The sequence below is a fragment of the Molossus molossus genome, unplaced genomic scaffold (assembly GCF_014108415.1).
Source record: "Molossus molossus isolate mMolMol1 unplaced genomic scaffold, mMolMol1.p scaffold_m16_p_16, whole genome shotgun sequence".
Classification (NCBI taxonomy): Eukaryota; Metazoa; Chordata; class Mammalia; order Chiroptera; family Molossidae; genus Molossus; species Molossus molossus.
The window spans coordinates 68,992,928-69,008,153 of record NW_023425351.1 but is presented as its reverse complement, the minus strand read 5'-3'; the positions used below and the strand labels follow the sequence as shown (position 1 = coordinate 69,008,153).

The 15,226-nt window shown below is 55.8% G+C and overlaps 1 protein-coding gene across 2 annotated transcripts in view; it reads left to right on the top strand.

Annotated features, from left to right (window-relative positions):
• The window catches only part of NDRG1 (N-myc downstream regulated 1), a 48,493-nt gene extending 33,521 nt beyond the window's left edge, over nt 1-14,972 (top strand). For both annotated transcript variants that reach the window (XM_036263914.1, XM_036263913.1), the window contains 8 exons: nt 1,257-1,313; nt 3,521-3,624; nt 4,777-4,833; nt 5,591-5,642; nt 6,754-6,801; nt 7,645-7,680; nt 10,424-10,475; nt 13,057-14,972. In XM_036263914.1, coding sequence (XP_036119807.1) covers nt 1,257-1,313; nt 3,521-3,624; nt 4,777-4,833; nt 5,591-5,642; nt 6,754-6,801; nt 7,645-7,680; nt 10,424-10,475; nt 13,057-13,268 — 618 coding nt within the window. In that variant the 3' untranslated portion in view covers nt 13,269-14,972. The remainder of the gene's footprint in view (nt 1-1,256; nt 1,314-3,520; nt 3,625-4,776; nt 4,834-5,590; nt 5,643-6,753; nt 6,802-7,644; nt 7,681-10,423; nt 10,476-13,056) is intronic.
• Nucleotides 14,973-15,226: the final 254 nt, after the last annotated feature.

Here is a 15,226-nt window from a genome sequence, read left to right as displayed (position 1 = left end):
TGTGTACCTACCATTTATGGAGCTCCCACTCTATCCCTAGCACATATGGAGCTCCCGCTGTATCCCTAGCACATATGGAGCTCCTGCTGTATCCCTAGCATTTATGGAGCTCCTGCTGTATCCCTAGCACATATGGAGCTCCCACTGTATCCCTAGCATTTATGGAGCTCCCACTGTATCCCTAGCATTTATGGAGCTCCCGCTGTATCCTTAGTATTTGTGGAGCTCCCGCTGTATCCCTAGCATTTATGGAGCTCCTGCTGTGTGCCTAGCATTTATGGAGCTCCTGCTATGCGCCTAGCATTTATGGAGCTCCCGCTGTATCCCTAGCATTCATGGAGCTCCCGCTGTGTGCCTAGCATTTATGGAGCTCCCGCTGTATCCCTAGCATTCATGGAGCTCCCGCTGTGTGCCTACCATTTATGGAGCTCCCGCTGTATCCCTAGCATTTATGGAGCTCCCGCTGTATCCCTAGCATTCATGGAGCTCCCGCTGTGTGCCTAGCATTTATGGAGCTCCCGCTGTATCCCTAGCATTTATGGAGCTCCCACTGTATCCCTAGCATTTATGGAGCTCCCACTATATCCCTAGCATTTATGGAGCTCCCACTGTATCCCTAGCATTTATGGAGCTCCTGCTGTATCCCTAGCATTTATGGAGCCCCCGCTGTATCCCTAGCATTTATGGAGCTCCCGCTGTATCCCTAGCATTTATGGAGCTCCCGCTGTATCCCTAGCACATATGGAGCCCCCGCTGTATCCCTAGCATTCATGGAGCTCCTCTATGCACCTAGCGTTGCTGCTGCAGAGAGGTAAAAAGGAGAAGGTCATTCGTTTCCCGAGTAACCGCGGTGTACTCAGAGAGAGGAACGTGGCTTAGGGGACAATCTAGAGGCTGGCACTGGAGGGGAGTCCGAGCTAAGAGACCGTGAGGGGCAGGATCGGGGATCCCTGTGTGTGTTTGGAAGTGGAAGAGGTCCTTCTCGCCATGGAGTGAGGAACGCTAACGGCCAGTGTGTCTGTGTGGCACACACGTGTGCACATCTGTGCCCAGGGCTATGAGACTTAGCAGTGGTGGAGACCCAGGCCCTGCCTTCCGGGGCCACAGGTTTGGTAGCTGACCAGAGGCAGGGGACCGAGTCCCTGTTGAGGGGGCATCCTCAGGCCCGAGTGCTAGGAACCCCAAGGGCCGTGGGGTGGGGCTGACCTCTCACTGCTGCAAACGCCTTCTTCCCAATCCCACCTGTGTCGTCGCAGATCTCCGGATGGACCCAAGCCCTTCCAGACATGGTGGTGTCCCATCTCTTCGGGAAGGTGAGTCCCGTGGCCTGGCCTTGGGTCATTCCGCTGAGTGACCGTGCCTGCCCAGATGTAGGCTCAGGGGTGGACACCTGCGGCGGGCGGGCACCGTGTGCTGGTGCCACACGTAAGGTGACATTATTCACGGTCACCAAGCCACTCGGTCTCCCTGCTGCTCACACACGTCTTTTTAACCGTTTGGTGGAAGTACAAGGAACAGCACCTAGTGAAACTGTAAAAGCTGACAAGTCTGGACGGGGCCTGAAATGCCCCTCGGTTACCCAGCGCAAGGCAACTGGCTCCGTTTCTGCTGGGCCGCCCACTCGCCACTGCCCAGCCCCTAGCCAGGAAGTGTGGCCGTGTGACATGTGACCATGTGACGTGTGACCGGGGGTTGGTGAAGTGTAGCCCCTGCCACCTTGGGTCAGTGTCCTATAGCTGCAGGGACTGAATGGCCGAAAACACAGAAATGTACCCCTCACAGGTCGAGAGGCCGTGGCTCTTACGTCGAGGGCTCTGGGCCAGGGTCCCTGCAGCGGCTCTAGGGAGGGTTCTCCTTGCTCTGGCACCTGGGCTGTGCCCGGACTCCAGTCCCTGCCCCCGTCTCTGTGGGGGGCCTTCCCGTGTCTGTTTCAAATCTCCTTGCACCTTTTTTCTAAGGACACGTGTCATTGGATTGATGACCCCCCGGGGATCATCCAGGTGATGTCATCTCGGGACCTTTCACCTAATTACCTCCACAAAGACCTTTTTTCCAAAGAAGTTCATGCCGGGTCCAGGGATTTGATGTGGACGTGGCGGGGGTGCCACTCAGCCCACTGCCGCCCCGTTTCCTCGGCGGCTCCCTTTCCCGGTCTGCGAGAGGTCCCCCCGTAAGGTCTGAGCTGAGGGCAACACGGAGAAGCCCTTGGAGACGGCCGTCGGGGCGGGGAGGGAGTCCAGCCTGACTGTGCCCTGACTTAGTCGGGGCATCTTGGTGCCCCCAAGTCTCTGCAGCTGTGTTTCGGTGTGACACCCCAGCACGGTCCCTCAGACTAGCATTCCTGACTCACCTCCGAACAGCCAGCTGGCCTCTTAGTTGCTTAAATGCTAGTGGACTGTTGGACGGCAGCGCGGGCTTGACGCCGGCCCCTCGCTTCCTCCACTCGGGCTCTGGTCGCCTCCGAGCACATCGGGCTGTTCTGTAAAACCTACGGCGTCTGCTGTTTACACGTGAGAAGCGGAGCCCGCGCCAGGGGGTTTGTCCAGAGTGACGTTCAGAAAGGGCCCGGGAGAGGGGAGGCCGAGGCTCTGGCTGCCCCAGGGGAGTCGGCACTGTCCTCCAGCAGCTCCACTGCATGAGCTGGGTTGTTTCGCAAGCATCGCTCCCCATTAAAAAATATACTTGCTAAGAGTTGCATTGATTGTTGCCATTTGCAAAGGCTTTGCCAAAGTGCACAACCTCTGTTAAATCCACAACCCGAGGAAGTAGGTCATCCTAACACCCTCCCCCTTTTTTTTCGAGGACACTGAGGCTCAGAGGTTAAGGTACTTTCCCAAGAAAGGGGCAGTGATGGGCAGGAATAAGGAGAGAACTGTCTTCTACCCTCAGAGTTCTTTGGGCTGATCTCACCATCCAGTAGGCATGAGATGCCTTAGCAAGGGCCGATGACCAGATGTAACCACGTGTGTCTATGGGAATCCCACGTACACGGGAGAGTCAGAGACAGAGAGGGAAATCGAGGTGTGTTTGACATTCTGAGCTGAGGAGGAGGTCACGCACCTTGGGCCTTCAGAGGGTCGCTGCAGGGAGGACACCTGCCGCACAGCTAGGCGAAACGTCGTTTCTGGTCACGACGCTTACCTTGGGCCAGGCTAATGATTCAAATTCTTCTAGAAAGTTAAGTAGGGGCGCAGAAGTATCTTTCAAACGCCCAGGGTCTCCGTTGCCTTTTGCTCAAAATAACTCGCACCCCACTCTGGCACATCTTGGGGTGGCTTGTTCGGAACCCCCCGAGTTCACCTCTAGACCCAGGAGGTCTGTGTTCCTGTCCCCTGGCTGCTCTTCGGACACCAGCCTGCGTCGGGGTGGGGTTCCCTTTCTCGGATGCTTCCTTAGGCTCCAAAGTCGTCTGTGCCTCAGGCATTGTTGTCTCAACGTGGTACCTGACTAACCTGCAGAAGGGAGGGACTGGCCAGCCAGGCCACAGTGTCCACGAAGGACTGTCTCTCTCTCAACGCAGGAGGAGATGCAGAATAACGTCGAAGTGGTCCACACCTACCACCAGCACATCATCAATGACATGAACCCCGGCAACCTGCACCTGTTCATCAACGCCTACAACAGGTAGCGACGCCCGCGTATCCGGCTCCTTCTGTAGGTCTGCAGCACGGACGAGGCAGAGGGGCTGGTAGCATTAGTAGGAGCAGCAGCCCCTGAACTTGAGAAGAGTATTAGGATGGGGTGCCCTTAGTAAGGTGTCTCCTGGGGTTTTGAGCACTTTGCAAAGAGCTGAGCGGCCACTCCAGACCCTGGGGGATGCAAACAGGAGGGAGACTCAGTCATGCCCTCAGAGGGTGGGAGTATGTGCCCACGGTGACCACAGGGAAACACAGATGTGAGGAGAGCTGAGGGTGAAGCAGAGCACTGGGGGGTGGGAGGAACCCAGGAAGGCTGCTGGGAGGAGGGTGAGTCACTCCCAGCATATGTAACACCTGCACACAGCCTTTGACAAGGGTGCAGCCCCCTTACCCATAACTGGGTGCCTGTCGGGAGCTCCATAGTGGAGGGAACAGCTCGGGGCCACTGATGCAGCCAGAAGTTCTGGAATCTCCAGGGGACTCACCCAGCCTGCCGAGCCCGCTCTGTCCTGCTCCTACAGAGGGGCCAGAAATGAGAACCTGGGCTCTGTCTCTCTGTCCCCGTGCCACGAAAATGACTCACGATGTGCACTCATGTCTGTGGGAGTCCAATGTCCTCTTGCTCTTACCAGCCGCTCACGCAGACAGGGGTGCTGCCCCGGGTGTCGAGAGAGACGCGGAGGCCGCGTCCTGTGAGCTGCAGTGGGTCGGGCTGTCGTCTGGGGGGGGGGGGCACCCGCAGGGGACCCTGCGAGTTGGGATTTGGAGTTGGGGTGAGAGTAAGCTCAGACCAAGGGTGGAAGCGGAGCCTATTTGCAGGGCAATCCCTGGTCAGGTAGGGATTCCGGGGAGGTAGGGACCCTCCGTGGTGGAGGGCGTGACTTGTATTCCTATAAAAAGACAAGAAAAACACCCTGGAGACCGAGGGGTGGGCTCCGTGGGAAATGTCCCGGAAACCACTTTCATGGACCCAGGAGCTAGGTGTCCCGAAAGCCACGTGACCTCACACAGGCTGACACCTGGGTGGTCTGCCAGAACCGAACAGCCCATGGCAGGACCTCCTGGGTTGGGCTCAGTGGGAGGGGCCCCCTCGGGGGCGGGCCTGCGGATGTAATGAATGTTGCTGTGTCCTCTGTAGCCGGCGGGACCTGGAGATCGAGCGACCCATGCCGGGAGTGCACACCGTCACCCTGCAGTGAGTTGCTTTTCTCCCTATTACTGCCTCGTTTGCTTGGCTCCCAGTTGCTGGGAGGCTCTTCTTTCTGCGTTTGGCAGGGCTGCCAGCCTTGTGCCAGGACATCGTCATCAGTGAGAACTGGATGTGTTCCATCCGGGCACCAGGCACAACCCAGGCTCGCCCATCTTCTCCCCGTGCCGGTGCTCAGGGTGGTCCCGAGACCTAGGTTGGAGCCTTGGATCTCAGACAAGGAGTGTGATCTCACTGTAGACAGAATTTATTAAGCACCTACTTTACGCTGAATGCTGTGTTCGCTGGGCCTCACAGAGCCCACGCTAAAGTGCCCTGCTGAACCAGGAGAAGTCAGCCTTGGGAACGACAGCCGTATTCCACCGGCAGCCACTGTGTCCTCTTCAGTTCCTTGAGTGAACTGGACACCTGAACTTGGCACAGGGCATTTCCTCCATCAGCGGTGTCTTTGCTGCCTCTGATCTCGATGGCTGACCAAGTCCCACTCGTCCTTCCTTGAGGAGAGGGTGTTTAAAATAAAAACATCAGGGCATAGAAATTCTCTGGTGAAATTCATACTAAGGTGTAAATGACTCACCAACCTTTTTTGTTCTAAGAACAAAGCGGAGGGTGGAGGGAGGATGAAGGAAAAGGAGCAAAGGGTACTGGAGAAACAAAAATATTTTTTATGGAACCTTGGCAGCCCTGGGAGTGTGAGAGTCTTTCAATGAACCTGTGTTAATTGCCCCTTTCTCCCTGGCCCCAGGTGTCCTGCTTTGTTGGTGGTTGGGGACAGTTCTCCTGCTGTGGATGCTGTGGTAAGTAGAAATCAGCCACTGGTTTCTGTGCAGTCCAAATCTGATTGCCTTCCTCCTCCCTCTCCTCTGCCCTCATCAGAACAGGTGACACTTTCTCAGTGCCATGTCGGCCTTTGGGCAGAGGGCCCAGTCACCAGCCTCTTTCCCTGGTGACTGTCATCGGTGACTGCTTGGCAGTGGGCCCTCTGTCTCCTCTCCCAGGCCCCCTCACCTGCCCGTCTGCCTCCCGTTGGCTTGTTTCTATGAGCATGTTTTCCACTTGGCTTCCTGGCCAAGAGACTCCCTCCCATTCAGGAGGCCTGGTTGGTGCCCGGTCATCTGGCAGGACAGGAGGTGCCTGGGGAGCTGGGCTTAAGCAAGGTTTTCTGGTTCATTTCACCCTTTAATCCCACCTGTGATGTTGTGGAGACAAAACAAGGGCTCCACCTTTCCAACAGCCCCGTAGCTGGGGACATGCGGGACTTGGGGGTGACCTTCCTCGTGCAGTGGGCTGCAGGGCAGGATCACAGTCATTGGTTTCATGAAGCGTGACTCTGCGGCCATCTAATCCATGGACGTGATCGTGGGATGCATCCACAGAGATAGACTGTTCCCACCAAGGCAGACGACAGTCTCCTGTACGCACTCTGAACGTCACGGGTTATAAGTTGGTATTCTGCCCAGTTCTGGATGGACTTTTAAGAGGGGCATTGAAATTGAAGAGAGATACCGGCTTGGTGGACGTGACCTCATAGGAAGAACGGTGGTTGGGACTGGGGTTGTCGGACCTGCAGACTCACTGGCGTCCAGTGGTTGAACAAGGCCACTCATTCAGTGACTATTTCTAGAGAACTGTCTACCTGTTAGGTGGTCTTCATAACAACCCCTTCAAGTATATGAGCCTCAGTTTATGGACGAGGAGACCGAGGCTCAGAGGAGCTAAGTAACGGGTCCATTGCCAAGCAACGGCAGGGCTGGGATGGAGGGCCACCTCGGTCTCAGCCACGGCCCACAGTCTTCTGTGCCACTGGGGACAGTGGGGCCTCTGATGATGGCGGCCGGGAGGGGGAAGGGTCAGGACATTGGTTCCAGGTAGAAAACGAACACATTTCTCCTCCCTTTCCTTGTCCAGGTGGAGTGCAATTCGAAGTTGGACCCAACGAAGACCACTCTCCTCAAGGTACAGGAAAAAACACGCGTTTGCGTGTTAGAAACTCCCAACTTCGCTGCAAAAACTGAGTTGTGCCGGTTTAGGCAAAGCTGGTGGTCAGAACTGATGGAAAGAATGACTTAATGTCTGTGTTCACAAGCACCTACTGGGTGCTGGCTGAGCAGATCAGATGAGAGGACCCCTCTGGGGGACCCCAGGGGTCTACGGGCTGCAGCCTGTCGCCCTTGGGATTTGACCTTGAGGCTGGCTGTGGGGTGGCCCGGCGTCACCGCTCTCGCCGACTCCTTCCAGTTGGTTCCCCCGAGGGCCCCCTCCCCCTCTGCCAGGTGCTCCCGAGCCAGCGCCGTCATCTCCACTCCTGGGCAGACACGCGCGCGTGCCCGGAGTGGCGCTGGTGGCTTCGGGTTTGGTGATTTAGTAGCGACTTGGGGAATCAGCGCACTTCCCACGGGTGGTCTAGCAGGAGCCCCGTGAGGCCGGAGGTCTAGTCTGGCAGTTCCTCCCTGGGGGGGGGGGGGTCTGTGCAGGGAGCGCCAGGACCTCGTGCACCTCCTCCAGCTGTCTGCTCCCTCCAGACGGACAGTCTACCTTCCAGGGTTCTCGGGAACAGAGTAAAATTATCCACAAGGCTCAGCCGAGTGCCCAGTGTACCTGAAGCTGCGAGTCACGGGGCCAGGAAGACGCAGTGCAGTGCAGAGGCAGATGTCATAGAAGCAGCCCCGTTGGTTTCCTCACCTCAGCGTGCCCAGCCCCTCGGGCCGCAGGCAGGGTGGGTGCCCGCCGGGGCTGCTTCACCGAGCGAGGGCCACCTGCACCGAGGTCGTTGCACTGACCAGCTTCCCTGTCTTCCAGATGGCAGATTGTGGTGGCCTCCCTCAGATCTCCCAGGTGAGTCCCGCCTGCCACCTCCCCGGGTGGGGGCTGTGTCTCTGAGACCTGTGACCGCCTTTCCTCTAGCTGCCTGCTCGTCCCCACCTCCCCATGACCTCCGATGACATGTGTCACCATTTATAAGCAGTGCTTGTACCTGAGGACTCATTTGATGTCCCAGAAACCCCTGTGGAGCGCCTAACACGGGGGTCACAGGGGTGAAGGCATATGTCCCGTGGACACAGTGAGGCAACCATGGACCAGAATCTAGATCTGCCCGACCCCAGAGACCACGGGCTGTCTCTGGGCAGAAGGGTCAGTTCTCTGATTCATGTGGCCCCGCCAGTTTCAAGGGTTGTCGGATAGAAAAGGGAGAGTCTCGGCTCTGAGTCCCCGTGAGTAGGTGATGGCTCTGGTCCATCCGGGCGCAGAGGAAACCTCAGCAGGTGGAGCTGTTCTGACATCAAACAGTCTTCATGCGGGATAGGAAATGCGTCACTGGGCGTCGAAGGAGGCCAGTGGCCCTCGGGCCGTCCGAGCAGATGTCCGCATCAGGCGGATACTGACCTCTAGAAGCCCTTCCCCCAGAGCCCCGCCCCAAGTGCAAGCAGAGGGCTGGGGTGGCCCTCTCGGGCTCTCTGCACCTGTTCCCGTGTCTCCCTCCGCTCCCGCTAGACAGGAACAAAGATATTTCAACATTTTTGCTCTTGTTATGTTTTGCCCACTTGCCAGGGAAGGGATGGGCTCCCAGAAGAGCCCTGCTTAGATGTGGTCGTGAGGAAGGCCTGCCCGTAGTGATGGAGCCATTCACCCATCCAGCCTGACCGGAGCCGCCGTGGGCAGTGTGACTCCGGGGCTTCCTTGGGTTGGACAAGGGGCACCATTTTTCCTTCTCCCTCTTCTCCCTGCCTTCCCTCTCTCTTTCTCTATTTGGAATGGGAACAGATCAGACCCTGGCCACAATTAAAACCGGGTTCCAATGTCCTGGCAGGAGCTGAACTAGCCCAGGGTTCCAGGGATGAGCCAGGGAGGACCTCTTCCTCCTGCCCCGACCAGTTGTGTGTGTTTACGCAGGGTGTTCCCATCTTTCCTTCCATTTGATCCTTGCACAGCCCTCAGAGGTGGGAGGAGCCCGTGTTTTTTCTCTGTGTCATGGAAGAGGAAAGTGAGAATAGACGGTGGGAGACAGTGCCCACGGTCTCCCGGGGAGCCAGAGCTGGGCGCAGGGACCCTTATTCTCAAACCCACACTCCTGCTTCCCTTGGCCCTGTTGAGACCTCCCAGGCCCTCTGCGGCCCCAACCTGTGGCTCCTGACGCGTTCTTGCCATTGTCACATGGGCTCCAGAGGGCAGTTTGATCAGTCTCTCCTTTAAACGCCTTTGGCTCTTTGTAGAATAGTGGCAGAGCTGGTGGAGCTGGGCAGGGACACCACCTCTGCTGATGACTTCTCACCAGAGACGTGAGACCCTCAGAGCAGAATAGATCCAGGGCCGTGCATTTGAGAGTCGGGGTTAATTAGACTGTAAATGTGGCCTTTACTTGTTCATTCACCTCCCAGTTTTTCTATTTTTACACATTATCAGAAAAAGTTTACTTAGAAAGTTACAGAGGTAGAAGAAGTGAGCCAGCTGGGCTGCATGGGCTCAGGAAACAAGTTACAGAGGCAGAAGCTAAGTTACAGAGGTAGAAGAAGTGAGCCAGTTGGGCTGCATGGGCTCAGGAAACAAGTTACAGAGGCAGAAGCTTGGAGCTCAGGAAAGGGCAAGGCAAAGGTCATGTGCCCGGGGGAAGAAGGGAAGGAGGGAAAGGCATGGTGTGAAGCGTAGGGACATCTCCCAGTTTTGATTAAATGAAATGTTTGCGAGGAATTGGTAGAACTGGATGTTTTCTCAGCATTCCCAACTCATTTCACTCAAAGTTACCTGGTTGATTAATTGGTTTGTCTGTCCCACGATCCATCCTTTCAGCTATACTTTTCTTTCCATTGTTTTCTATCCATCCATCTTTCCTTTTTTCTGTCCATCCATATTTTTCTTTTCATTCATCTTCCTTCCTTCCATCAATAGTTTTTCTTGCATCTATTATCATCTGTCTGTCTATCCATCCATTCATCCATCTTTCATCCTTCCGCTCAGCCAGCCACTGTGCCCTGGAGGTGGAGCATAGAGTCCTTGAGGGTGGGGGGTTGGGAAAGCCCTGGGTCCATCTGCAGAACCCGCCACTAATCAACCGCAGGACCTTGGCTGGATGATTTAACCTCTCCATGCATGGTCTGCTAAGAAATGCCTATGAAAGCAATAACCTCACAAGGTTGTCAGGAGCAAATGAGATGATGCTGGAAAGGCCTTGGCCCCAGGAGAGGCATGGGGTAGTGATGCCGTTACTTACGTCCTAGATGCTGAGTAGGATGCACTGGGCCATCTCGTGCCATCTTCTTTACAGAAACACTCAGAAGTAGGTGTGGCTCACTGTCCTCAACTTAAAGGTGCAGAAACTGGCTCACACGGGTCACGTGACTCAACCAAGCTCCTGCCGCAACGAAGTGAATTTGACTTTTCCCCTAGCCAAAGCTAATTTCGCTCCCTATAACGACCCCATAGTCTTCCTTTGCCTTGTGTGTATTGTCCTGTGAACACACGGCGGCCTCCTCTCTTGGGCCCAGTCTTCAGTGAAGGTGACCACGGGCACAGCTCACGTGGCCATTCGTGATGTGGAGCCCCAGCGACTGACCGCGCTGCCTTCCCTTCCCTTCTCTTGCAGCCCGCCAAGCTCGCCGAGGCCTTCAAGTACTTCGTGCAGGGCATGGGTTACAGTAAGTGGGGCATTTCCCAGCAGGAGGGGCCACGGGGCAGGGTGGGAGTTGGACTTCGATGTCCCGTACAGGTGTGGATGCTGCAGCGTCTTGGCCAGCCGCAGCTCCCTGCATACTGGGCAGGTCCAGGGAAGAAACAGCCGGGTGCAGGGAAGGTGGGAAGCCATACACAGTGTCTCCTTGACACCACAGTGGCTCCTTCTCCCTCCACTGTTGACCAGAAGTGGTTTCCTACCAGGGAGTGTGTTTAGATTTAGGTGAAGACTATCCTTTTAAACCCCCAGAAGACAACAATGAAACCATGGAACTCTTTTTGTTTGATTATAGCTTTCTTAGAGACTTTGTGTTGCAGTGATGATGGTGATGATGATGGTCGTGATGAAGGACTATTTATAAATCCCTCCCCCCCCCTTTTAGCCATTCCCAATAATTCTGTGAAATACTCTTATCCTCATTTTACACGTGATGAAACAGGCTTCGAGAGCTTAAGCAAGGAGCAGAGTGGGGGGGGGGGGTGAAAGTTCTTTGAAATCCAGGAAGCTGTGGGTAAGTGGGTGATACAGTTGCTGGTGCGTAGGGCCCAGAGTACCTTTGCTAAAACATTTGATTGGGGAGCTGAGGGACAAATGGCAGCGTAATTTAAGAACGTGCTGCTGCCTGTGTCATGGTTAGGGCTCATTCATGAGACACACGCCGTCCTCAAAGTGCAGCCCCTGACCGGGACAGAGCACACCCGCAGGGGGCTCTCCACCGCAGGGGCTGCCCCGGCTCGGTGGTGTGCGAGCCACGCCTCTGACCCTGTGTTTCCTCTGGTCCCTCTGCCCGCCGCTTGGGATGAAAACCGTGCTCCCATCTTAACTAGCAAGTCTTTGTAGGTTAACGCCTTTCACTTTTCCCCTGGGACTTAAACTGTTTGATCGTTTAAAATAGCAACAGTGTGTCTGACCGCCGTCCTCAGACTGGCCTCAGCCATGTTGTCTCTAGTACGGCCGAGAGCGGTCGAGCCTGATTTATAGCCTCAGGCGGGACCCACGTCCCCAGGTGCCCTCTTCCACCCGAATCCATCGGCCCGTGGGCTCGAGCTGCGGTCTCGCGGGAAGTGCAGGCGAAAGCAGTTGAGCTAGCGCCAGGCAGCCTGGTGACCTCGCAGGGGGTGACTCGCCACTCCTTTGTCCTGGCCTCCACTGGGTGCCGATTTCTGCTTTGAAAGTATATTCCGGGGAGAGAGGAAGCACACGGCAGGCCATGTTTATGCCCCACGTCAGCCGGAGCCTCCTGCAGGCTGCAGGGGCCACCACAGGAAGGGCTAGAGCCCAAAGCGACAGGAAGTGGTCACTGACCCAGCGCCTGCCAGGATGGTGGGCCAGGCGTGACCAGCCCTTTGCATCCATGGCACCGCCCTGTAGTTGAGAAGGGGATTCAGCACAGCGGGGTTGACTCTGCGCGTGGGTGTCCACCCCCAGAGAGCCAGCCGTGTGCCCGTCGAGTGAAGAAGGGTCAGTGACAGGCATGAGTATGCTTTGGTCCACGGTTCAGTGTGGCCTTTGCTGTGATGCTGCCATCAGCGGCGTGGCTGCCACGCAGGATCCACAGACTGGGTGGCAGAAAGCGACAGAAACGCAGCTCTCACCGTGCTCCGGTGCTAGAGGCTGGACGTGCAAAGTCAGGGTGTGGGCAGGGCCCTGCTCCCTTCAGAGGTTCTCGAAGATTCCTTCCTTGCCTCTTCCAAACGTCTGGTGTCCTGAGTGGCTGTGGCTGCATTGCGGCCTCTGATCTCTACGGGCCTTCTCTGTGTCCGGGACCATCTCCTCTTCTTGGAGGGACAGAGGCCATTGCATTAGCACCCACCCTACTCTGCTGTGGCCTCACCTGAAGTTAGTACCTCTGCAGAGACCCTCCTTCCAGCTAAGGCTACACTGAGGTTCCAGTGGGCGAGAAATTGGGTGATACTACTCAACCCGGTTCAGATGGGAGCTGTTTTGTCTTTGTTACATTTTACCAGCTTCCTGCCACATACAAAGGTGTTTTAAGTCCCCAAAGAATAGACAGCGCCCTTGATAGTTCCTGGGAGCTCACAGGCTTCTGGGGAAAGTTGACACTAACCACGTTGCCACAGACTCACTGTGTGGCCTCGGTTTCCCACCTGTGGTCGGCAGGGGCTGGTCCATGCGACTTGAACGTACTCCTCATCGGAGTGCTTGTTGACTGTGCCAGATGGTGGCACACACCTGGGCACTAACTTTGTGGGCTCAGTGTGAGTGTCCCCATTTTGCAGATGGGGCCAGAGGGCTCAGAGAGGGACAGTCGCAAAGTCACACAGCTGTTAAGGAAGTGGCAGAATTGGGATTCAGACGCAGCTCTGGGTTCGAGCCACTGTGTGCTCACAGCATGTCCTTACCCCATCGAAGCCTCGCTGTCCACCTCTGTGGGCCGATGGAGGGACGACAGGGGCCCAGGGTCTGGATCACTGTGAGAACGGATGGGACATAGAGATGTCCAGCCAGGTCGGGCACAGAAGAGGCCCGGTTGCTGGAGTGTGGCTGCCTTCTCTCCCGTAACCGTCTCTCTCCCCTCTCCCCAGTGCCCTCGGCCAGCATGACCCGCCTGATGCGGTCCCGCACGGCCTCAGGCTCCAGCGTCACGTCCCTGGAGGGCACCCGCAGCCGCTCCCACACCAGCGAGGGCACCCGCAGCCGCTCCCACACCAGCGAGGGCGCCCGCCTGGACATCACCCCCAATTCTGGTGCCGCTGGGAACAACGCCGGGCCCAAGTCCATGGAGGTGTCCTGCTAGGCGGCCTGCATGGACGGCCGCCCCTGGACTGTGGGATCACTGTAGCTGCCCCTCCTCCAGCCCCTCCCGTGCCCCTGCCTGCCACACTGCACGTAACTTGGTATTAATCCAAAGCTTATTTTGTAAGAGTGAGCTCTGGCGATGACAATGTTAGATGGGATTTGTCGAGGGCATCCTTGGGGGGCTGGGTGGGGAGGACCAAAGGAAAAGGAGCATCTCAGTGTCCCTTTTGCATTGACGAGTGGCCTGGTGGCTACCTTCTCACTCTCCCTCATGATGCCAGGCTGCCCATAAACAAGAAACACAGCAGTAAACCGTCATGGATCCAAGCCTAGGCTGACCTGGGCATCCTGGTTGTAAGGGGCATTTCATCCAAAGCCCAGCTCGTCTGCTTCTGTTCCCTCCCCAGCCAGACACACCGACCCAGTTTCTGGAAACACAGCCCTTCTCTGGTTTGGGGAGGAGAGCAGGGACCATGGGCTGCTCCTTTAGGCAAAATAGGAAGCGGGGAAAAGAGGTGGAATTTGTGCAGAGGCTTGAAGACTGTAGAAAAGCAAATCTATGTAGTTAACCTGTAATAGATTTTTAAAGTTGTGCATATACACACTTTTTAATGCCGAAGCATACAAGCCTGCCTTTCTGACCGTTTTTTAATGAGCATGAAAGCAGGCAACAGCATCTCCTGGCTTTGCAAAAAAAAAAAAAAAACCACAAAACCCAGAAAACAAACACAAAAATGGTCCGCAAGCATTTGGTATCATGGATTTAAGGCTTTACTCAGCTCTCTGCCTCTTCCTCCTCAGCCTCCGCTTCCCACCCCAAATACCTGAATGAATGGTTATTTCATTCATGAGGAAGACCCTTTAATACTTTCCTGGAGGTGGAGGGGACATTCCGAGCAGTTGTGGCTGCCACGAATCTCTTTGCAGCGCGGCAGGGGCGCTGGCGTGGGGGTGGGCTTTGGGTAATAGATGTAAATAAGAGATTCCTTGTGGTTGTGATGGAATCCAGAGTAGTTGTGATTTCAGTTGATCCCATTCTGGTTTCTGGGAATCTTCTGTGATTGAGTTAAATCTTTGACAACTAGGGTTGAATCTGAACTTGATGGCCTGACATTTCTGACCTGCTAACCTTCCTGGATCTACCGATGGACCAGTTTGCTTTAGTCCAGTGGGGGTTCAGGGGGCAGCAGTGGTGGCTGAGATGTGAGAGTTCTGGAATGTGCATTCCCTGGGATTTCATTCCCTCTCCTGCCTCCTACTCTCCCCCGCCTCTCTAACCTCCTTTCTCTGAATGGGGCGGCACCACTGACATTTTGGGGCCACGTCAGCCTAGCTGTCAAGTTCCTGTACTACTGCCTTCTGATTTTCTTTTCAGCTAACCATGGATCTGACAGGAAGTTCAATCAGAGTGTATAGGAATTGTGAACCAGCCGCTGGGGCCTCGTGGTTTCCGGGACCCTAGAGTTGGTAGGAGGAAGTACTCAAGCCTTGCAAGTAGCTTGAGGGGTAGTGAGGGATTTAGTTCACCTGCTACCTACCATGTGGGAGGCTTTCCCTGACCTTGAGCAGAATGGTCGGGGTCAGAGGTCAGGGTGGGAGTGGCTGAATCAGAGAGAAGACTGTTGTATACAAGTCTCTCCAGAGGAGTTTCTTAATGAGATATTTGTATTTATTTCCAGACCAATAAATTTGTAACTTTGCAGTGGCCTGTGTCATTTTCCTCTACCTGACAGAGCACGTGCATGGCATCCTGGTACAGGGGCAGCCTTGCCCTACCTGGGGCCTCCTGCCATACGCCCCTCACCTTGGTTTAGAGCCTCACTGTCCAGTAAATATATAGTCTGAGCTTCAGATTTTCTGGTGGCCCCATTAAGACAGACAGAAAGAGCCCAGCCAGTGGGGCTCAGTAGTTGAGAGTCGACCCCTGCACCAAGAGGTCGCCGGTTTGATTCCTTG